This window comes from Saccostrea echinata, unplaced genomic scaffold (assembly GCF_033153115.1).
Source record: "Saccostrea echinata isolate AGI-Se365-2 ecotype Australia unplaced genomic scaffold, CSIRO_AGI_Sech_v1 ptg000020l, whole genome shotgun sequence".
Lineage (NCBI taxonomy): Eukaryota > Metazoa > Mollusca > Bivalvia > Ostreida > Ostreidae > Saccostrea > Saccostrea echinata.
In genome coordinates, this window is record NW_026889769.1 from 7,701,543 (window position 1) to 7,726,880 (window position 25,338).

Here is a 25,338-nt window from a genome sequence, read left to right on the forward strand (position 1 = left end):
GAATTGGTTCTAAAAACTAATTAGGTAGTCCTCTCCCCAAACATGTTGCATTGTTAGATATGTGGAAAACCTTGTCTCCATATATTTTGTAGACATTTTTAATGACATTGATTAATTGAATGTTTTACGTCCAGATCGAGAATTTTTCACTCATATAGAAACGTCACCATATGCCGATGAAGGAAGGGCTTCAAATGTAGACCTTTACTATGCACTCAGAGCCATTGAGCAGTAAGGGTTATTTATCATTCCAACGTCTATCGTGATACACGGCCTTGGTTTTTAAGGTCTCATTCGAAAAACCCACAACTTTCACTTCAAAGTGCCGAGCGCTTGGCGAGGGAACAGTTGCTACCTATTTTTTATCGACTTAGGTCCGTCGCGGACGTGATTTGAACACACGATCTTCTGATCACGGAGGGAGCGCTCTACCGACTGAGCTACCATGAGGGTTTTATTTTCAATGAGGAACTTCAGGAACAATTTGATAAATAATTTGACTCCAAATACTAAGCCAAAATGTAGCTAATAAAGCTATAATATAATCAAAGTGGAACCTACATGACAATCGGATGCTTCAGTATCAAGACGATCAAAATGGCACTGTTGTTCTCGAGATTTTTTTCTATGCACATACATTATGTAAAATTTGAATATCTAATTTCGGCCCAATCCTTTTTCAATGGCTTGTAATTAAAAAAATTACAAAACGTAGTCATGTTTTTCTTTTAAATCTGATTTAGTATGGTCTTGCTACTCTTGAAAAGATTTCTCTTTTTTAGTACACTCTTGAAAACGCTATTGTTGTCTCAACCTATCCCTGAGGGCCTAGATCTGAACAAACTTATCTTAACCACCTAAAGATACATCAATATGACTTATAATAACATTGCTATGTACATAAGATTAAGATTTTAAAAGATTTTCCCTATAAATTTCTATATACACTTGATCTATTGTGGTCCCACCCTACTCAAAGGGCTTTATGATTTGAAAGAAGTTGAAAAACTGAAAGATTAAAGTATGACTTAGCATAAGTTATTTTTATATTGACGAACCCTCCGGTAGTGTAGAATCAAACTGACATCCCCTTTTGTGACCCAAACCTACCCCTGGTGGTCATGATTTTAACAAACCTTGAATCTACTTTACCTTAAAATGATTCTTTATTAACATGATTAATCCTGGCTTTGCTGTTCTTGAAAAGGAGATTCTCTCTCTCTCTCTCTCTCTCTCTCTCTCTCTCTCTCTCTCTCTCTCTATATATATATATATATATATATATATATATATATATATATATAAAGCAGAGGTATGATTGGGTGCCTAAGAAGAGTAAGCATCCACTGACGATACTCTGTTTTGATCAGGACACGGCACAATTCGTAGTCAAGTTGCCAATGACCTAACAATTGATAAGAAACATTTCCAACGTTTCGGTAAGAGCATCACTGAAGAGACATAATTTGTCGAAATGCGCATTTGGTGCTTCAAAATTGGTACCGTATATGATTTACATATGACCCTTTGGTCGAGGCCTCTGCTGGTGGACTGTTAGTCCCCAAGGGTCTCTACAGTCCAGTATCTAAGTACTTCGGTACTAGCTTGATAATATGGATGTATATTTAACTGCTGTGGTAAAATTCAGAAATTGATTTCAAAATTAAGGATTATCTCCCTCATGAATAGCTCTGATCCTTCGACGTATTTGGCTCCCGTCTTTGGCACCCCTTTTTCAGCTCTTCAAAGTTTTTTTTAGATTAAATATTTCGATTTCCAATGTTTCGGTACGAGCATCACTGAAGAGACAGAATTTGTTGAAATGCGCATCTGGTGCATCAAAATTGGTACCGTATATGATTTACATTACGACCCCTGGGTCGAGGCCTCTGCTGGTGGACTAGTAAGCCAAAACACGACCAAACGATAGACTGTATTTGCAAATAAGGTCATTATAACGTCCATAAAATTTGCAAAATGCTGACTTTATACTAGATAATTGAAATCCCTGTAACATCAGCTTATTTGCCATTAGCCTGTCTTGGTTTAAAAATTGATCGTACTAAAACATGTTCTTTCCGTTTGTCATATAGCTTAGTTGTTAGTTAGCCAATAACTTCAAGTCTATAGTCATGAAAACACCCACTAATGAAACATGCTGCAGACTGTGATTTCTTTTATTTCAAGTTCACTTTGATATACTGAGTTGACTTCAAGTCAATAGTCAGTAAAACACCCAAGTTTGAAACAGATATGGCTTCAAGTTCACTTTAATATATCGAGTTGACATGAATATTCTTAGTTGAAATTAATTGTAAATTGGTAAAGCGTTGCCAATTTATCAAAATGATATCGAAAGCCAGTAAGAGTTTTTCAGTCGGCTTATAAAGGAGCACTGTTAGTGTCCTTGGATATTCGAACATATTGTTGGGAAACCTGCTCTTCAAAGTCTACATAGGTGTTTTCAATGAGGAACTATGGTATCTTTTTGGAGTAGTCGTGTATAGAATCAGAATGATGTTTACCTAAGTCCACAAAAGGATTTATTTATTTCCGTAGAAAAACATGAGATTAACAGGTCAGAAATCCCAAGTTTTGGTATTGAAACAAAGCAGTTAGATTACATATGAATGAATAATTAGTAATAAGGTTACAGCTTTTAACAGACAATTTAGGAACAGAAGACGGCTCCTAAAAAGAATCCTCAAACACATTTCTAACTGAAACTTCGCATCATTTATTTATTTTTATTAATATTATTTTGTATTAATTATTGGTTTTGTGCCAAAAAAAAAGGGCCATATGAAGATTGTTTTATTTCTTCAACTTTAACTCTGGGACAATCGTAGTAAGGATGTCAATTTACAATCGTCAAAGCAAAACTTAAGAGTTTTGAGGGATCACAATTTTTGGATACTTTTAGTTCGGCAATAGAAAAGAAAATAGTTTACATTGTCAGAACAGTCATGTGAAAAATATGTACATGTATTTTAAATTGTGGATACTGAACTAGTGTCTATATATCATACAATGTTAAATGATATATTTAAGGAATGTTTTTCAGTTTTGTGTGAGTTTTTTGTTTAAATCACACAGACTTGTCACGTAGACATTTTTTATGAAGCGCGCTAGCGCTTCATGAAAAATATGCCTACGTACAAGTCTGTGTGATTTACACACCAAAAATTCAAAAAAATTTTAAAAAAAAAATTCCTTAATGGACATTGTATGTGCGACATTATTAGCCATTATTCGTGATCCCTTAGAATGCTATTAAAACATTTAAAAAATCCTCATGAAAAGCTTCCTTTTTATTAAAAGGCGCAAACATATTTCATAATTTACTTAATTTTATTGAACAACGTGGCCAAACTCTCATTCGGTCACAGAAGTAAAGAAAAACAACTTAAGCACAGGTATGTATTAAAAATATATGATACTTTAGTGAAAAGCAAAACATTTTAAACAATGGAATAAGTTTCAAGATGAGTGGTTGAATCATGTGAAACTACTTTAGTTTGTTTTTTTTAAAAGATAAAAACTTAAAGTGGAAACAAATTCTTGCTAAAATTTATTTATTTCCAGGAAAACATATCTTGAGAGTAAAATGAGCGTATTTAGTGCTGTGTTTGTTAAATCCACAGTTCATTTCCCCCAGGAGGTTAGAGCGTTCCACCCTCTTCGTTCCATCCATGGACCACTATCTTGTAAGAGGCGTTGTCGCCAATAGGATTGCAGTCTCTTTGAAATATCAGAAGGTAGTCCACGTTTTCCCCAAGATGAAAAACTAGACCACTTACGTTTTATAATTTCATCACTATTTAGCCTATCTGCAGGATCACTTCTTTTTCCCCATGCTGAAAGAGACGACCACTTCCGTTTTGTAATATCGTCTTCACTATCGTGACTATTTGAATTTTCAGGTTCACTTCTTTTCCCCCAAGCGGAGAATGATGACCATCTCCTCTTCTCGGAATCATCACTGCGTTTTCCCCATGCTGAAAGTGAAGACCATCTTCTTTTTTCTTCAGTTTTTCCAGATGAAAGGTCGGAAGATATTGACCGTTTGTTTCTGGATTTGGGGTTGACAGATCTCTTCTTAATGTTAATGTATTCATCATTTAGTCCGTCATATTCCATGGGGGCTTGACGTTTTCCCCAAGAATTCGACATGGATTTCCATCGTTTGCCCCAGTTATTGTTAGCACTGATCAATCTGTCCAACCAACCTCTTTTTCCCCAGGCACTAAACGAAGACCATCTGCGTTTTGCTTGTCTTTTCCCCCAGGCAGGGAATTGATCCCAATTATTATTGTCTCTCTTTGGATCCAGATCGTATCCTTCTAGCTCATCACCGTAACTATTACTTAGTCCGGCATGTCTTTTCACAATATCATGGTCAGTGACCGATGTTTCTATCTGTTTCGTCCTCAGGCAAGCACAAACCTTGACAAGACTGAGAATTACAGAGGACAGATACAGCTGGTGAAGATCGCAATGCATTGTTTTTGTAATTTCTGAAACAGACAAGTTCAATTAATAGTATATTCTAATGACCTGAGAAATTTCATCTGATATTAATTTTATTAACACGCTATATATACCCTCCTATGCAAATTTGCAAATCGGTTGCATATGCTTTTTACAGAATTGAATATATATATATATAAATATATATATATATATATATATATATATATATATATATATATATATATATATATATATATATATATATATATATATATATATATATATATATATATATATATATTAACAACAAATAAATAGGGTACATGTAACCATTATTGGGTTGAAAAATGGCTAGAGATCGTGATGTTTTGTGTTTCGATATTTTATATTGAGAAAGATGACCGATCATATTATTTCATTATCAGGAAAACAATGTAGGCAGATTAGATGGATTCTGGTTCTCTGTAATCGGAAGAGGAAGATCGTTTGTCCGACAACAGTGACGGTTTTCATTCATCTTGTGAAAACAATTGACACTTTCTATACCTGCTACAGTAATGGAAAAGAACAGTATATATGAATATCAATGGCTCAAGGATGTGATTTGCAGATTAATTTTAATCAGCTAAACAAATACTAATTGATTGGAACTGCGATTTTCCTGGTTTCGATAACTGAAATGTCAGCAATCAGTTTACAAAGGGGCAAAATAATTTTGTTATGTGAAATATATTATCTGAAATTAGAAAATTTTACAGCATGTAGAATTATCTATACAATTATTTTGAAGAAATTTAAAGCTTGTGAAGTTCATTCAAAATCATAAGTTGACTTATTAATGATCATAATTGTACTTTTGCTTCATTCGCCGTGGATTGCGACATTTTTAATACATGTTGAAATTAACTTAAAGTAAGGTGTCAATTTTCAATGGTAATAAAACACAAACGAAACAGATTTACATCGGAAAAAATCACCTTTTCAGTCGGTGAGCGCAAACTGATGAAATGTGGGAATAACTAATCGAATTATGGGTTGACAGTTCTAGACAAAGAATATCCACGTGACCAGATTACTTCGATGCAAAGACAGTGTAATCAAGATTGAGTAGAAAGACTATTATTTTTCTCGCTAAAGGACTATCATGTGATATTTTTTAAAATAATAATTTTTCTTTCATTATAATCATGTGTCGTAAATTGCGTGCTGTTAACAATCTTTCGCCTTTGAATTTACCCGCATTCCGAATTTTAATTCCATAGTGTTTATTTTGATTTCCCTGAAAATCAACGTCTTTACTTTTGAAGCAATAAACAAATTTACAGAATAATTCGATCTATTTTAAAAAAAAGAAAGGAAAAAAATTAAATCAAAATCAGTTATATTTCTTGTACGCTTAAGGTTGTTATCAAACCTAGAACTTAAGATTGCAATGACTAATATAGTATTTCATGTATATAGAACGGCTTGCATTTCAAAGAGTTCCATCATGTGGAAAATTGTACCTTAAAATGCCTAACTTTTAATATCATTCACCGAGTTCTATGGTATTGATAATTTAAACGATAAAAGTTTCTTTTTTCGCTAGAAAGAACAAACGTACAAATAAATTTAGTGAGAAATTACAAAATATGCATTGTGATTCATTAAATGTCAAAAAAGAAATTTAAAACAACAAAAACATGACAGCACAATCTATATTTCTGTTATCAAAGGGAAGTAGATATAAAATTCTATAGGTTAAACCCGATAGCTAAACAGATATCAAAAGAATTTTATTTCATCAGCCAGTTTTTATTGTCTGTATCAATTTCAGGTGACTCGAAATATATGAAGAATTCATGGAACGTTACGTCAATATGTATTAAAAATTTATCGCCCGAAATATAAATTCAACGATAGCAGAGTTTCGATACTCTTGTTTGCATGTAAATTCAACGAGTGATTCTTGTCTCAAGTGAGAATTGTTTGCAACAATACCGCAAGATTAAATAACAGTAACTTCAGTGTTCATCTCTTAAATAAAAGCTATACATGGAAACTCCAAATAAAGAATTTTACATCTTGCCCCGAAGGTTCCAAAAAGAGAACACCAAACTCCTAAAGTCATTTCAGAAAATAAATCCCCAAAACATAAAGCAAGGAGAAATCAAAATTTAAGAAAGTATTTTTAACACATGCCTCACTCTTATCAAACTTAAAAGCATATCGAAAACAAATTTACTTCTTATCTAAATCAAGCAATTGACAAGTTGATTAGTGCAAAGTTGAAAGCTGTGGCTATGAAGCTGAAAAAGTTGACTATGAATTGTAGTCTTACCTTTTGGGAAAAGTTTGAAAGTGTTCTAAAAAAATCTCTATCAATTACAAGTAAAAAGAGTGACACATGAATTACTGAGGTCTCAGCTTTAATACTCTTATTGAAAACACTGGCGGAGGCGGTTGACTGTGCTTGCGTTCATCCCTACGCCTCTACTGAGAGGCGAAGCCAATCAGACCTCGAGTTTCTCACTGACGATTGATCTCTGAGGATCTTGTAGTAGCATCGAAGAACTTTTCATAACACTTGTCAGAATTTTAAACCCCTTCTCAAATATGTTACATTCTAATTATTAAAGTTTATTAATACAACATGCAATTGTTCAAATGTTGTTAATTTGAAAATTCCTTTACCGCTCACGCTGTCTGCTATAGGAATGTTGTAGGAAAAACAGGAGTATGTCAATAATAATCTGAGAAAATGAAAAAAGCCGATGTTTGAATATTATATGAAATCGTTCATAATGGTGCTTCCCTAGGTAATTGCTTATCAAAAAGAATTTTCAAATAAAAGAACAGTAACAATATTGATTTTATACCACGGATATAATTTCCGATTTCAATAGAAAAATTTCAAACTGATTAATCTGGATATCAATGATTCAGGCTGAATTGGCCCTTCATCTTTAAATTATCCCGACATAGACGTACATCATATTTATGACAATAGGTTTCCCAATGTTTTATTCATGAGGTACATTATTAGTGGTCCTCTTGTACGGAGGCCCTTACGGTTCTCTTTATGACCACTTTGTTTGCAGACCGTATGTAAATAATTAATTTTTTGATTTGTGTTTATTGGTAGTAAATATATGCCGAGATTACATTCTTTCCTTTCGAATCTGCACAAAGCGCCTTTTTTCAAAAAAAAAAAAAAATTTCAACACCATAAGTAAAAAACTTTTAATAATTACTTTTCTTTCTAATGTTGGCATGTGCTCATCTAGGGGATGAACAGAAGATTGATCACCCCCTAGGTATATTAGAGTGGAAATGGACACAAGTTTCTTTCTTTTTTGTTTAGCTTTTTACCTTCTATTAGAAATTATTAAATATTTCATTTTGGTTAATTTTATTCTTAGGGCAAATCCCTTTCTCTTGACCCAAACCAACTTCCATTCAGCAAGCTGAACTACTAATAACCTCTCATCAGATAATGACTGGGAATTTTTAAGTTTTTAATTCATTGACAAAAAACTTCAGTAAAATCAAGAAGAAATAAAACGTTTGAAAATTCTACACTCAATAAAAGCATACAACGGCCTATTTTATAACTTTTTGATAAATTACTTTTGTTGATGTGTTTATGACTAATTTCTTTTAAAATAATAGTTTTGTTTCACTATTTGTAATACATGGTACAAAAAAGTTAATTCCACTTCTCATGAAACTACTTTAAATTTTTTGATAAAGTTTTTAATCTACATGTAGTCATGATATGAAGTGTGGAGAATTTTATATGTGTTAAAGAACGCTGTACATTCGATTACCATATTGTTTACGTGAGGCCGTTGGCTACATGTACTTGATCTCCGCAAAAGCTCTCACACAGCGTTGTTTCTGTCACAATGGAATATAGCAAGTGTTAAATGACGTCATATTGCGCTAAAATATCTCGAGATTCCATGTAAGCTTTGAATAGGCAGGTCTGTGCAGATAATACACAGTTTTAATAAATGCATATAATGCATTAGCCATATTTTTATTTTAATCAAATTGACAATTCTTACAGTTTTATGAACACCTTTTATTATAAAATGTATTTTTTAACACGTGAGTCCAAAAAAGCGACTGCAGCAGAAAAAGAAACGCCCTTAAGTTTTTTCTCCGTACAAATTCTTTATTTAAGGTCAAGATCTAGTAAATGAAAGGTGCCTAAAGATTTTTCAAATTTTAGAAACGAGTTCTTTTAACGATCCATTACAAATATAGATTGGTAAAACAGAGTGCTTCGGGACATAACTTTTAGGTAAACTCGATGAAAAAACATTTTAACCTGTCATTTTTAATGGAGCTTTCTTTCATATCAGAAAAAGGAAATGTATTAATACTGTAGATTCTTAAATGTACACGAGGAATTAATTATATCGCTTAATTTTTCGAGAAGTACCACCCGCGGAATAAAATTACTCGATTTTTTTTTTATGTTGCTGAATTCAATGTAAAATCTCTTGATCAACCGTCGACTCGCGTTCGAATTATTGTTCTCGTAATTTGACGTTCAAGAGCCATGCATTTTGCGATAATAAGTACTCGCGAAAAATAAGGAATCTACAGTATTGCCCACGGTCTCTCAGAAAACGGTTTTTCCTATCTTCTTGACCTCTACTTTAAAATGATAATAAATTGAATGTAGGTATCGGATTTACCTATGACATGATTTCAAATTGAATACTATGAAAATCCTTCTTTTTCTACATAATTCTATTACAGCTGTAAAGTACAGGGAAAAAAATAAGTTAATATCAATTATGACGTCATAATGGATCTAGCATTTAAGTCATCAATTTTCCATCAAAACTGTGACTTTTTATTGCATTTTTGCCCCCACCCCCGGTAAGTTTACATTTATTTTAAAAAATAATCATAAAGAATAAATGATACTATCCTGTTTCACAGAAAATAGATAATGTAACACGTCAACTAAGGTCAATGGAAAAAGGAAAGAGAAAATTAACTTATTACAAATTTTAATTTGTCTGCAATTTGAATCAACAGCTGATTAATATACAATATAATGTACTATATATTTAGTTATCTTTTTTCATCAAGTTTAAAACCCCTTTAAAGAATGCAAACAACAATAGGAAACAAGAGAGAAAAAAGTTTTAAATTCAGTTTATTTAACAGTGCCTTATTTTACGTGTTTCAGTCCTTAATAATTATTTGCGCGTTTATGTAGGCATTGCAACACGATACAGTACTTTACGTAGCAAGCTGAAGAAAACCTTGACGTTTCTCCAAGTACTTAATCATTCACTGTGTTTACATTATCATGACTTTATTTAATTAACGCAGTAATCGCAGTAATCAATACTAATTCCTTTTATTAACCTAGTCAGTCCCTTGGTCACTTAATGACGATTTCAAGCATTAACTATTAAAAACCATTTATCCTCAAGGCCTTCTTAATAAAAAGTAATCGCCTCTTGAATTGCCTTTGTTCCTTATAGAGTTGTGTTTTGCCTGTCAGAGGTACATGTATATCTTGTTTTCTATATTAATACAGAACACATCACGGACAAAGATGTAAAATACTCTGTGTCATAAATTAATGAAACTCTGTACATAGATTAAACCAACAATAACTAATGAATTTATGTGCAAATATTGAGTAATTACGCAGAAGAACCCCATTTAAATAAAATATTTCATTGTTTGGTGTGAGAAGACGACACAGTACTTAAAAGTTGATATTAAAAATTGGTATATAATATTCAAAATTTTATTAAAATTGACGGCTGCGTTGACACAGACGGCGCACTGGACTGTGCTAAAAATGTTCTTAACTTGAATTCACTCCTACAAAAATGCATAAGTCTCAAATGTTTGCTAAACGTCAAAATTTTTTCCGGTCCTTAATGTATTAAAATTACAGAAAATGCTCTTCTAAGTACAAGGGGGTATTTGAAAACTTCTGAGAACTGTTTGATAAAATATTTACCGTTTAACAGTAGTTAATGAGTTTGGTATCATTGAAAAGACCAGGGAAATATATACGAATTGTGACGTCATTTTGCGATTTTTATTGCGTAATAACTTCAAAAATGACAGGACGCTAGAATCCTGTGCCTTAGTAAACTGACCATAAAAATGACATAACAAGAGACGCAATTTCAGCGAAGCAAAATATTAATGTCAACTTTTTTTCACTACATGGATGCACGCTAACAGACACACTTGCCAGTTGAGAGAATGTTCACATAGACTACATTCTATCATACGGAGTTATAATCTGGAGCTCCTATAGTTCTGAGTATGTTAAACAAAGCATGTTATTTCGACGATACAAAACTCAGTATTACTTTTGACTCAAAAAATACATCTGATTTTCATTGATGTTTACAGTCTTATTTATTAACCGTGAGTTTAAATTTGCAAACATATCGAGTTACGATGGGGTTACAATTACACGCGCGCCATTTTGGTTTTATGAGAAAATATGGGAAATATATATATATTAGCAAACCCTCTGTTGAGCTTGAATCGTTCCTGCAAAATTGGTCAAAACACCTGACGAATTAATGCCAGCACCGTCCACTATCCTCCTGTGATTGTCAACTTCGTCATTGGAATTTTTAAGTATCCACATCTGATTTACACCACTTCTAGAATATATTGTTGCACAGTACTCCTGAAGTTTCTCCTTCACCACTTTAAGCATGTTAGTGAGGAGCAAAGAAAGAGACTTGGTAGAATAAAATATGAAGATAACGAACAGTATTCAATCTCGAAAGTTCAATGAAACGATACAAACTTGGAGCAGAGCAAACACGGACCTCTAAATTTAGAGATGGGATCAGGTGCCATGGAGGAGTGAGCATTCCCTGCCGACCGGTCACACCCGCTGTGTGCTTCTTGTCTTGATAAAAAAAAACCCGGAAAAATCCGTAGACAGTTTAGTGTATAAATAATGGCCTAACAATTAGTATAAAAACGTCAGTCAGCATTTGACTCAATGATAGGTTGTATGTGCTGACAAGGTCATTGTATCGACCATAAAACTTGCCAAATAATGACTTCAAACGAGACTGTCGATATCTTTGTTTCCTCAACTTGTTTGTCAATAGCTTTTTTTGTTTTAGAAATTGTTCATACGTAGAGCATACTCTTGTGTATCGAATCAACTGAGATACGTAAACCCTATATGCAGGTGGTAAGGGTATATTGCTACATAAGTAAGAAAAGCTTAAGTCATCACGTTTATCATAAAGCTTTGTTGTTAGGTCACCATTAACGTCTTTTTCTAGTATAAAATATATATTTAAAACACATATATCAGACTCTGTGCTATCTTTTATTCTAAGCTCACTGGGATATATCGAGTCGACATATGAATGGAAGTAACTATTGTTAATTTCTAATATGACGTCGATATGTCGAGTTGAAGGTCACAGCAAGTGTTTTCTTCTTCTCATGTAGAAGTTTTTGAATAAATTCTGCTTCATAAGGATACAAAAATAGGTCTGCTAATTGGTAATCATTGGAATTCCAACAGATTGTTGGAAGACCTGATCTCCAAACTCTACATAGATATTGTCAATCAGAAACTCAAGCATCTTTTTAATATTAACTTCAGAGTACTTGTGTGTACAATCAAAATGCTTATTAACAAAATAATTTTGCAAATGACCAATGATATTTAGAACATTTACTGGAACCCGCTATGTATCTTTGTTTGGAAGGATTTTTATGTAGTTTCAAAATCCAGTATAAATATGGTAATTCAAATTCATGTTGGTTGTTGGGAATATTAAAAATATTCAAAACTGATATATTGTTTCCTCCTTAGAAAGGATAGAAAGCTTAGAAAGTTTTATGAATGTTTATGATAACTTAACCGGTCATAAACCGTGCTTATTGACCAACCATAAGATGAAATATGGAATTGCTAATTTACGGTAGCATTCTTATAGTCTTACTCTAGCACCATGCAAATGTTCTTTGAATATCTTTTCAAAAAAAGCCTTTGACGTACAGCCTTATTCCGATTTTTTCATGTGGTCAAAAAATGCAAATTTTCAGTACACACTGATCCTGACGTCATTTTTCGGAGTTAATACGTCTTAAAAATAAGAAAGTAACCTCGAAATAAGTGCATATTTTCCTCCTTTTTTCAACGATATTAAATTCGTTAATCTCTGTTAAATGGTTAACATTATATCAAACAGTTCTTAGAACTTTTCAATTGCCCCTTGTATGTGAAGAAGCGGAAGTGTAAGAGACAGAGAGAGAGAGGGGGGGGGCGACCGAAATCTTTATCAAAGTCAATTTTATAAGACAAGAAATTCCATAAAAAATATGGATTTTTTTTTTAAAAATTATTAAAATTGGATACCATTACATACTATTTTTCAATTTTCTAAACGTTCTTTGCAGTTTTTTTTTTTTGGGGGGGGGGTGTTTTTTGTTTGTTTGTTCGTTGTTGTTGTTGTTTGTTTTTGTTGGGTTTTTTTTTTTTTTGTTTTTTTTTTGTTTGGTTTGTTTTTTGTCTTTTTTTTTTTTGTTTATTTGTTTTTGTTTTTTTGTTTTTTGTTTTTTTTTTTAAAGAATCCACATCTGATTTACACCACTTCTGTGCTGTAGCACAGTACGTCTGAAGTTTCTCCTTCACAGCAGTTAATATTTTTGTGAGGAGTAAAGGGCTTTGTAGAGAAGTTACTGAACCCTACAATGTATCCTTGATTGTAAGGATGTTTATGAAGTTTAGGAATCCAGTATACATGTACATGTAGATAAGGTCGATCGAACTCACTTTTTCTTGACTAGATTGATTGATTGATTGTATGTCCCATTCGAGAATTTTCACTCATATAGAGACGTTACCATATACCGGTGAAGGGCTTCAAATTTTGACCTTTACTCGGCACTCAGGGCCATTGAGCAGCGAGGGATCTTTATCGTGCCAACGCCTGCCGTGACACGGGACCTCGGTTTTTAAGGTCTCATCCGAAGGACCCGCAACTTTCACTTCAAAGTGCCGAGCGCATGACGAGGGACAGTTGCTACCCATTTTTGTTATCGACTTTGGTCAGTTGCTGCCGAAATTCGAACTCACGACCTCCCGATCACGGAGCGAGCGCTCTACCGACTGAGCTTGACTAGAATATTAAAAGTTTTAATGTCTGAATTGTGATTTTGAAGAATTTTATCCTAGAAAAGAGTAATTCTGAGTATAAGTTGTACGTTCAGACGTAGAATTAAAACAAAGTTCTTTTAATATATAGTTGTAATAATGAGTCTTGTATTAATACATGATTTTTCTCGATACCATTTGCCATAGAACCTGGACAGTGCTACAAAGTTTACCATCGCACCGTCACAATACAGTATCGACCAATATCGACCCATAATCGATGGTGCGATAAGGGACGATACTCTAGCGATGATGCATCGCGCCCTCGTCATCTTGTCATGTTCCATCGTCATCGCTTGATTGCATCATCATCATCATCATGTCATCATGCCATAGACTTTTGCATTATCGTTATTGCACCATGCATCGCGTCGTCATCATAACGCCATTGCATTATCGTTATGGCATTTTTAGGGGTCATCGCATCACGCTGGCCCTATGATGCGATAGTAAACTAGGTGGCCTTATTCGAATTACATATTTACAATGGCTATGTAAATTAATATATGTTTTACCAAATCAACTGTACTGAGGAACCAATGAGATTGCTTAGAGGTCACGTGATGGTCAGTGTTTAGAGGTTTCTCAAGATGTAAAGACGTGGATTTTTCAGTGTTATATCAAGTTTATTAGAAATTTACAGGATAGCAGAACTTTCCAATTCTTCAGTGCAGATACAAAATTTATGTGAATTGGCCGGGGAAAAAACGCAAATTTAGCTAACGCAACGGTGAAAACGCATTAGAAGTTGGAAAAACATTTTATGTAATACGATGCCTAACCCAATTCTGGGTGATGAGGCAAATGGAACTGTGCCCAATTCTGGGACTTGCAATATAAATGCAAAAGCGAATATGCCCAATTCTGGGTCGAATGATAAGAATGTGCCCAATTCTGGGACTGAAAATGCATCCAATTCTGGAACTCAATTTTTGACTTTGCCATTTAGCAGTCAATTGATCTTGGACGCAGAAACGAATGAAATCCGATCCGCCACTGATAAGCGTGCGAGATTCCACGAGACTTCCCAATGCGGAACAATGGCGGCGCCCATACATGAAGCAACGCTTGGGGCAATTTTGACGAAACAACAGTCATTATTAAACAGTTTAGTGTCTGAGGTAAAAAATCTCAAATCCCAGACTTCAATTACCTCAAAACAAACAGAGTCAGAGAAAATATACGCCGACAGACCGGAGTTCGATATATCGGACGACGAAGATGTGGAGGAAATTCGGAGAACACTGGACCAGCCTGATATTCATACAGAGTTAGATGATCTACTGAATGTTGATGCGGCGGATTCCGACGAAGACGATGATCTTATCAAACAGATTGAACAATTTTATGAACAAGATGAGAAATGTTCTGGAAAAGTGAATGAAAGATTGGCTAAAATAGTCAATGATGGTATCTGTGTTCGGATTAACGAAGATAAGAGAAAAGAACTATTAGCTAAACATTTCAAACCAGAAAACTGTGAAAGTTTACAGGTTCCAAGAGTGAACAAAGGGATATGGACTTCCCTTGAGCGAAAAGCACGAGACAGTGACCTCAAATTACAAAATTCACAAACTCTGGTGTGTAAAGCTTTTTACCCACTATTACATCTAATGGATTTATTGATGTCAAAGTGTACAAGCAAAGTGGAGACTAAAACCACAGATGTAAGGAATGCTTTGGCCTTAGCAAATGACACATTCAAGATCATGCAAATGGCATTTGCTGACTTATCGCAACGTCGCCGTGATTTTTTGAAACCAGAACTGACCAAAGAATTCAAAACATTGTGTGCCATAGACAACCCTGTCACAAGCAAACTCTTTGGAGATGATCTTGATAAACAGATTAAGGAGATTACTGATGCTCGTAGAGTCAGCAGAAAAATTGTACAGTCCAATGGGACAGACAGAAACAGCAGAAGATACCAACCTTATGATAGATATAAAGCATCATATCCCAAGTTTGGCCACAGGCAGTTGGACAGAGAAACACAAAGGCAACTTTTTTAGAGAGGCGCCAACAACCAAAGATGTTCAAAAATCACAACCAAACACAGAAGAAGTAGACTTACATGTAAGTGCTTTACAATATTTGAATGGTACTTACTCTGTGGTGAATACACCAGAAAATTTTCAAGGAGGAAAAATTCAACAATTCCTAGAAAATTGGGAAAAAATAACATCAGATCCCTGGATTCTTCAACAAGTGCAAGGCTATAAATTAGAATTTTCTGGTGTACCACAACAGGCTAAGATGCCAAGAAATATTCCCTTTTCAAGTGAGGAAAAATTACATGTTCAACAAGAAGTTGACAGATTCCTACAAATGGGTATTATAGAAAAAGCTAATGACCATACATGTGGATATATTTCTAACATTTTCACCAGACTAAAGAAGGATGGGGGGTATAGAATTATCCTCAATTTAAAACCACTGAACAGTGACATTGAACACATTCATTTCAAAATGGATACCCTTAAGTCAGCCATTAATTTGATGAAAAAAGATTGTTACTTTGCATCTGTTGACTTAAAGGATGCCTATTATTCGGTAGCGGTTCATCCTTCAGATAGAAAATATTTACAATTTTATTGGGAAGAACAACGTTTTCAATTTACTTCATTGCCAATGGGTTTAAGTTCAGCACCTAGAGTATTTACAAAAATTATGAAACCTGTGTTTTCACATCTAAGAAAGTTGGGACATTCTATTGTTGCTTATATTGATGATTGTTTACTTCAAGGAGATACTTGTAACTCATGTATAAGAAATGTAGATCAAACAGTGAAAGTTCTAGACAGTTTAGGATTAACAATTCATCCTACAAAGTCAGTTTTTCAACCAACAAAACAAATAGTGTTTTTGGGATTTATTCTTGACTCGGAGAAAATGATTGTGAGTTTAACACATGACAAAGCAAACGATGTGATACAATGTTGTTCACAGCTTCTGAAAAAACATGAAGTTTGTATTCGTGAGTTTGCAAAGGTGATAGGAAAATTGGTTGCCTGTGAACCAGCAGTTCAACATGCTCCATTGTTTACAAAATCTTTAGAACATGAAAAAGAAAGCAATTTAAAAATGGTCAAAGGAGATTATATTGCAAAAATGACAATATCTAATACAAGCAAACAACAACTCAACTGGTGGATTGATAATGTGCAAACTAGCTTTAAACCAATTTGCAGGGAACCCCCTATATTAACATTGGAAACCGATAGTTCAAAAGTAGGATGGGGGGGGGGGGCATGTGAAAGGTGATAAGACAAAAAAGACAGGTGGTCACTGGTCTTATAGTGAAAAACAAAACCACATTAATTATTTGGAACTGCAAGCAGCTTTCCTTACTTTACAGTGTTTTTGTTCAACATTACGTAACTGTAACATACAATTGTTCTTAGACAACACAGTAGCTGTGGCTTATTTGTCTAACATGGGAGGAAAATCACCTTTACTTCATGAGTTGACCAGAAAAATGTGGCTTTGGTGTATGGACAGAAATATATGGCTCACATTGAATCATGTTCCCGGAGCTAAAAATATTGTGGCAGATGAGCTATCTAGAAAATTATCCATGGATACAGAATGGAGTCTAAATTCTCATGTTTTTAGAGAAATATGTACTATATTTGGCAAACCAAACATTGATTTGTTTGCTTCTAGACTTAATAATAAATTACCAAAATATGTTTCTTTCCTACCAGATCCAACAGCATGTGCAATTGATGCCTTTAGTATAAAATTGGATTGTAATATTTTGTATTATTCCTTTCCACCTTTCAGCTGTATAGGCAGACTGCTGCAGAAGATAGAGATAGACAAAGCAGAGATGATTCTGGTCGCACCTGTGTGGAACACACAACATTGGTTCACGAAAATGTTGAAACTCCTAGTAGCAGATCCGATCATTCTTCCTCCCACACAAAAAATATTGTCATTTCCAATGGAGCCAGAGAGAATTCACCCATTAAAGAAACTGAGACTTTGTGCATGCAAACTATCAGGCAAGTTCTCAGACAACGTGGAATACCACAAGAATCTTCCGAAATCATCATTTCATCTTGGAGATCTTCAACCAAACAACAGTATTGGGTGCATTTCAAAAAATGGATGTGTTTTTGTGAACGAAGGAAGATTGATTACTTTTATCCATCTGTAAATAACATTCTTTTATTTCTTACAGAACTGTTCAAACAGGGGCTAGGATACAGTAGCATCAATACTGCTAAATCATGTTTAGCTGTGTTTCTTCAGTTAGTAAATGAAGAGTCAAATTTAGTTGTAAATAGTAGCATAGTGAAAAGGTTCATGAAAAGCATTTTTCATATTAAACCAGCATTACCAAAATATAACAATGTTTGGGATGTTTCTTTAGTTTTAGAATATTTAGAGACTCTTATGCCTCTTCATACTATATCACTTAGATTGTTATCTCATAAACTTGTTACTTTGTTAGCTTTGTTATCAGGTCAGCGGAGTCAAACGCTTCATCTGATAGATGTTAGAAATATAAAATTTAATTCTGCTGGTGTAAAAATTTATATTGGTGACATTTTGAAACAAACCCGTCCTGGGTATCACTTGACACCTCTTGAGTTTAAGTATTTTGCAAATGAAAACTTGTGTGTTGTGAAAACTTTGTATGTATATATTGAAAGAACAAAAAGATTAAGGAAAAATGAAACGCAGTTGTTAATTAGTACAATTAAGCCATTCCATAGGATATGTAAACAGACAGTGGCAAATTGGATAAGAACTGTGCTAAGTAAATCAGGCATTGATATCAAACAATTTTCACCACATAGTACAAGGAGTGCAGCAGTTAGTGCTGCAAAACAGTGTAATGTACCAATTAACACTATTCTCAAATCTGCAGGCTGGGCATCAGATTGTGTATTTAGAAAATTTTATCAGAAAGACATAGTTTCTCAGATACTATGGGAGAACATTTGTTAATGAATTGTACGAAATGACAGTCAGAGAATCATGGCATTATGTTGATGTACTAGCTGTATGTTATAAATGGTGTATATTTTGATTTGTAAATATTAAATATGTATATATATGAGAAAATGTTTGTTAATTTAATTATTAAATACTTTTGATGCACTTCTCTCAAATCTCATTGGTTCCTCAGTACAGTTGATTTGGTAAAATTGAAAATTAAATGAATATTATATTTGATATGAAATTTGATGATAATTTTACCAAATCAACTTAGTACTGAGGGATCAAATGCCCTGCCCAAGTAAGTCTGGTTCCCGCCCTAATTGATATTAAAAAAAAAAAAAAAATGTGTTTATGAATGCATCAAATGTATTTTCTTTGAAGACTGACCATCACGTGACCTCTAAGCAATCTCATTTGATCCCTCAGTACTAAGTTGATTTGGTAAAATTATCATCAAATTTCATATTAAATATAATATTCATTTAATTTTCAATTAAACATAAGTTATCAAACTAAAGAAATCCTTCTTAAAACAGGAAGAATAGAATGGACATGAGATAATGTGATCATGATAAAACGTGCAAGTCTGACATGTTTTGGTACAAAGTGCAAATGTGCGTAGTTAAGCATCTTGACAACAAATATCTCTTCTTTCAAGGACACACCTTTCACACAATTGTTGTAGACCTAATCTCTTTTATGAAAAAAGGTGATAGTGTTACTAAGCGTATTGCTAAGTATATGAAATCATAGTTGTTATCAATTACAAAGCTTAAATTTACACTGCACATTCGAGAACGAAAACAATGACATCCACATATTTTTACTTCTTAATCTTTATCTATTTATCACAGCGTAGATACGCTCTCCTTTAAAGCAAAGGAATAAGTCCGAGTTTGATCATGGATTACCATCCAGACAGATGAAATGTTACAAATCTAATGATTTCAATTCATTTTCCTATTTTATGGTAACCCTCCTATCATATATATATTCCACAGCATTGCTGGGAAGGTAATAGTTTTATCAGTTTTTTTTTTTTAAACACAAGAATCAGTAGGACTAAGTTGACTCTGCTGAAATATCGAAACAAGATCAATACAGTCTCACTCCCGTGTAATGTATACTTTAATTTCGGGGAAAAATCTCTTAAAATAGATTCTTTTAAAAATTGTTCTTTATTATGCTTGAAGGATCGACATATATCTAAAGACGTTATTCTGCTTCTTCTTTAAGTAATGTCAAATCTTGGAAAATTTATGTTGACAACAGAGAAACCGAAGCATCAATAGTGCATGCATAGACTTCCCCAATTAGGTGAATGTGCACTGGGAAGCGAGAGGCTCATTAGAGCATATCTTTTGGGATAACCAAGCGCTTGGTAGACAAATGTAAAATTAATTTCGAGTTAAGAAGGACATGTCCACATCAATTTAATAATCCTAATCTACTTTAAAAGCTAGTCTCTAGCTTAAAATCAATGAATGTAACTTGCAGAGTTGTAAAAAAAAAAAAAAACCACACAACTTTCTGCGATTTTGCAATCTAGAAAGATATTTGTCAATGGACACACACACACACACACACACACACACACACACCCTTACACACATACTCACACACAGTAAATTTGTAATTATGTCATTTTTGAATATTTGCGTTCTAATTAGTTTTAAAAAATTAAGTAGAATATAATTTTAAGTTGTCATTTTTGAATCTGTTCGATCTACTCAGTGTAAAAAATTAAGTAGGATGTAATTTTAAGTTGTCCAACTACTATGATATTGTTTCAGCACTGAATGACGTATCTGCTATGTACAAATTGATAATTTCCTTTTAACATTACTTTGTTAATTAGTTTTGCACATAAATTACGTTTCATCGAGTTTTTAAGTGTAATATGTGTTTGGTAGGGTTATTTTATTTCTTAAATGAAAGGATAGCTGATATTCTCGGCAACGTATGTACAGATTTCTATAGTTAACGTATTTACAGGACATTTCAAAACCACACATGAACTTAATCAAGGAAGATGTAGGGCGAAAACAAAAACCAGTGCTCTACAGCACAAACAAATACATTGCATATATATATATATATATCACAAAACACTCAAGATACAGAGTTCCACACTTTACAAGCACAGTAAAGAGACAGTAATGCCACAGTGTCTGTACACATTTTAGTAATTAAGATAATTTTCCTTTGTTTTCCACTCAAAAATACCTATATCTGACCACCGACATGTGGCCTGTGACTTAATTCTGCCCTTACGCATGCGTCAAAATTTAATTCGAATTAGCTTCGCTTAGCGTTTACACGGAGCTAATGCGAAGTAATTTAATGCGCAGTAAATTAATTCGAATTAAACTAATTTGCATTAAATTCTCCGTGTGAACGCGGTTCAACTTTAATTCGCAGTAACTTACGTTTAATTCAAATTAAACTCTCCGTGTGAACAGGGCATTAGAGTAGGAAAAGTTTGGAGAACCGAAATCGAATAAGCTAGGCATAAATCAATTTCCAAAATTATTTAAGATAGTTTAAGACTTCATGACAAAAATTTCGAATTCCGGAGTACATCAACGCACATTGGAGAATGTCACTTTACATTGAAATACTTTCAAAAATTGTAATAGAAACATAGTATAACACCCCAAATTATATTGAAGTTCAAAAGAGTGTGAAGAACTGCTTTTGCTCACGATGCAACAGAATCAAAATTTAGCTTCATTTCAAAATTTAAAAAAAAATTTGTAAATATAAAACTGATAAACGACTTGATTGTTTAAAAACAAGCTAATTCAGAGAATTTGTGTCCCCCGCTTAGGGAAAAAAGAAGAGCATGCGCAGTTCGGGGGGGGGGGGGGGTCACACTGCCCCCCTGTATTTGTAGAATTATTAAATGTATACATGTATATTGAAGCAAATTTAAAAAAAGCCAATATGGATATAAACATTTGATTGCTTATTCTTTAATATGTGTACATCATGTACATAGAAGATTCTTTTTAATATATACAGAATATTTATCACACTGTAATAATGATTTTATGAGTTTGTACACGCCAGACATCATAACTTTTTCATTTCACATGTTGAATAGTATCATTTAGTAAATCCAAAAAAAGAAAAAAAAAACATTTTAAAAAAAAAAGAGAATCGTCCGGAGATTGAACCCGGGCCTCTCGCTTGCTAAGCGAGCATCAGACCACTAGACCACAGAGGTACTCCAATATACTCCACATTAAATGCAAACATTAAGTCACATATAATGTTTATTTTCACGTTCGATATTGTCAAAATTTTAATCAATACATGGTGTCTAATTTAGCCTTTACTAAACAGTTCTAACATATGTAATTAGAATATAAAGTCCGCCGACAACCTTGTATTATACGTAATAACACTCCACATGCCCCTGTGCTAAAAATAGTACCAAGCAACTTTTAATACAATAAATAAATAAAATAAAAAACGGGGTGCATCGTTAGAATAATCTAACTGTGTCTCGGGATGACCCTCACCACAGTTAGAATGCCCCCATATACCCGTAATGTAGCAGAAAAGTGCAGAATCGCTCCGAAACGATTTTGGAGAAAATTAATAAAGTTGCATTGAAAATAACAGTCAAATTAATCATAACAAACCTTTTTGAGACTGTAAATACCTTTCATCTGAAAATTTAATCCATATTATGGAAGAATTCAACACTTTTTCACCAACGTTTTTTACTCGTTTCAAATTTACACGGGATTTTTCATAGTAAATGAACTGAGTTAGAGTTATCTCCCGTATTTTCTTCTGCTACATTAACAATACACGAAACGCATTCTATCGTTAAACAGGGTCCGTAAGACATTTATCATTTTCTGTCTAGGGGTGGGACACTTCGAGAGGGGCGAGAGAGGCTATAGGGAGTTATGGTATAAAATTTCATTGCAAAAGCTCAAAAGCTTCTTGAGATATGGCCCGGAAACAAAAGTGTTACACACAGACGGAATTTATGAATTTCTGACCTTGAACTTTGAACTTTTGACCCCAAAATCCGAAGAGGTCTTCCTTAGGCCACAGGGAGATGTCATGTAAAATTTCATTACAAAAGCTCAAATAAAAGCTCAAAGAAAGTGTTAAAACAGACAGAATTTATGAAGTTATGACCTTGACCTTCGACCTTTTGACCTCAAAATCAATACAGTTCTTCTTAAGGCGATAGGGAGTTGCTATGCAAAATTTCATTGCGAAAGCTCAAAGGGTTCTCGAGATATCGCGCGGAAACGAAAGTGTTACAGACAGACAGATATACAGACGGACGGACGGACAGACAGACCCAAATTAATATCCCCAACTTTCAGTGAAAGCGGGGGACAAAAATACGCTCCATGCAACCAAAACTTATCGAAGAAACTTATAGTAGTTGCAATAATTTAGTGATTGTCAAGTTACGTAATTGTCCCCCACTTTCACTGAAAGTGGGGAATATTAATTTGGGTCTGTCTGTCCGTCCGTCTGTCTGTATTTCTGTCTGTCTGTAACACTTTCGTTTCAGCGCGATATCTCGAGAACCCTTTGAGCTTTCGCAATGAAATTTTGCATAGCAACTCCCTATGGCCTAAAGAAGAAACCTTTTCTTTTTAGGTCAAAAGGTCAAAGTTCAAGGTCATAAATTCTGTCTGTTTTAACACTTTCCGCGCGATATCTTGCGAATTCTTTGAGCTTTTGCAATGAAATTTTACAAAACAACTCCCTGTGGCCTAAGAAAGACCCCTATTGATTTTGAGGTCAAAAGTTCAAAGTTCAAGGTCGTAAATTCATAAATTCCATCTGTGTGTAACACTTACGTTTCCGGCGATATCTCAAGAAGCTTTGCAGCTTTTGCAATGAAATCTTTATATCCATATTGGCTTTTTTTTAATTTGCTACAATATACATGTATACATTTAATAATTCTACAAATACAGGGAGGCAGTGTGACCCCCCCCCCCGAACTGCGCATGCTCTTCTTTTTTCCCTAAGCGGGGGACACCAATTCTCTGAATTAGCTTGTTTGAATCGTGTAATCGAATGTTTGGAAATATTTCTTTCGGATACTCGGGTACCATGTTATGAAAACAAATTTTACATAGTTGTTCTTAACTTGGACATCTTCCATCAATTAGTGGTTCCATTTCAGTTTCGAAATAGAGAGAATGAAGTTATACACTGCAAGTGACTATTCTGCTAACTGCAATTTTTCTACTTTTTTCAGAATCTTAACTTGAACACCTACATCATACTTTAGCTGCGTTTTCTTCGGTCTTTTAAAAGTAGTTTATAAAAACAGACAGATAAGTAGTCCGAGCAATAGCAGGCTTTGTCACGGTATTCAACCGGAAATGCTGCTTCCCTACCGCCAAATCAACTTCACGAGTAAAACTATAGTGCGTATACTCAGCTGCTTTTGACATAATATGAGAGGTGATTAAAATGTTCGCGAACTATCTCTATATTTACAAACAACAATTCAGATCAGAATGAAATCAGAATGAAATTGGGCACACAAATAGTCATACACATGTTCTATAAATAGCAATTGTTATGTAATGTTTTACTCCATGTTTGTGACGTTGCAATTGAAAATGACGTCAATATGTAGGTGGCTTGTGACAGAAAGTGATTGACTCGAGCAACGAACGACTGTAAAGTTTAACGTGTATCTTGGAAATTCCTTTGCAGTAGCATATAATAATTTGTACACGGTTTATGAAGACAAAAGACTTGCGAGAAGTTCAATCATTAATAGGATTGATTGTTTTAGTGAAGGAAAGAGATGGTTATAAATGATGTTTGTTCTGTTGCTCAGTGAAAGCAAGCTGGGGAAGAGATGTGTCTTTAGTTAAGCAATTTGTTATGAAAGATCGCCAAGTTACAGTTCGAAAAATAGTTGAATATCTTAAAAATAATGTAATTATTAAATCCCTAAAATATCCTTTACTTGTCAGATATGATAAAAAGAAGGCGCCCATACTTTATCCACATTGGATAAACGACGCTCCCAAGACAGAGGACTCGTGTTGTGATGGTCATCATGCTCATTCTGGAAAAGATATCCTTATCCACCCGTCCTATGCAATTTTATTGCAATATTTGGCTATTTCTGACAAATGGACTGTTAAATAACTTGCATGGTAAGAAATATAAGACTCGGAAAAATCACCCCTATCACGTGATTTGCGCATGGATGTGCATTTAAATTGGAGAGGTCTACGTTAAAAAATAATGAACATTGAAGCCTAATTTCATTTCTTTTATGGAAGTAATTGAATTAATTCGCGAATTTTTTGATCACCCCTCGTATAAACAGAAATTTAAAAAAAACCAAAGTTTAAAGTAAACTGAGGAATTTTCCTAACAATTGCGCACTTATGGTTATGTTCAGTCTCTCATGTTCTTTGATAAATTATTTCTTTAAAATATATGCGAAAGACTGCCATCAGCTTCCCCTGTCTGCGTCACATTCTATGAACAGAGGTTGTTTTACCAGACTAAAACCAAATGACCTGAAGTACACCTTGCTGTGAAATTTCCCGCTGAGGACTCATCTGTGCACAAACGTTTGACAATTCTGTATCAATGTTTATTAATTCTGTAAGTGGTTTAAGGCCCCAGAACGATACATGTGATAAACTGGTTACACTTTTAAATTCTAACTACATTTTATTTTTTTTTTTCATAATGCTATATAATATTTGTGTAAC

At 33.9% G+C, this 25,338-nt stretch overlaps 2 protein-coding genes across 2 annotated transcripts in view; both read right to left on the reverse strand.

Moving 5' to 3' along the window:
- LOC133190024 (TPR and ankyrin repeat-containing protein 1-like) overlaps positions 1-25,338 on the reverse strand; it is a 490,694-nt gene that overhangs the window by 338,574 nt on the left and 126,782 nt on the right. The window lies entirely within an intron of this gene.
- LOC133190143 (prothoracicostatic peptides-like) lies at positions 3,333-6,884 on the reverse strand. The gene is made up of 2 exons (XM_061325608.1): positions 6,794-6,884; positions 3,333-4,517 (listed from the first exon to the last, which is right to left on the reverse strand). The coding sequence occupies exon 2, from the start codon at positions 4,501-4,503 to the stop codon at positions 3,646-3,648; it is 858 nt and encodes a 285-aa protein (XP_061181592.1). The 5' UTR covers positions 4,504-4,517; positions 6,794-6,884; the 3' UTR covers positions 3,333-3,645.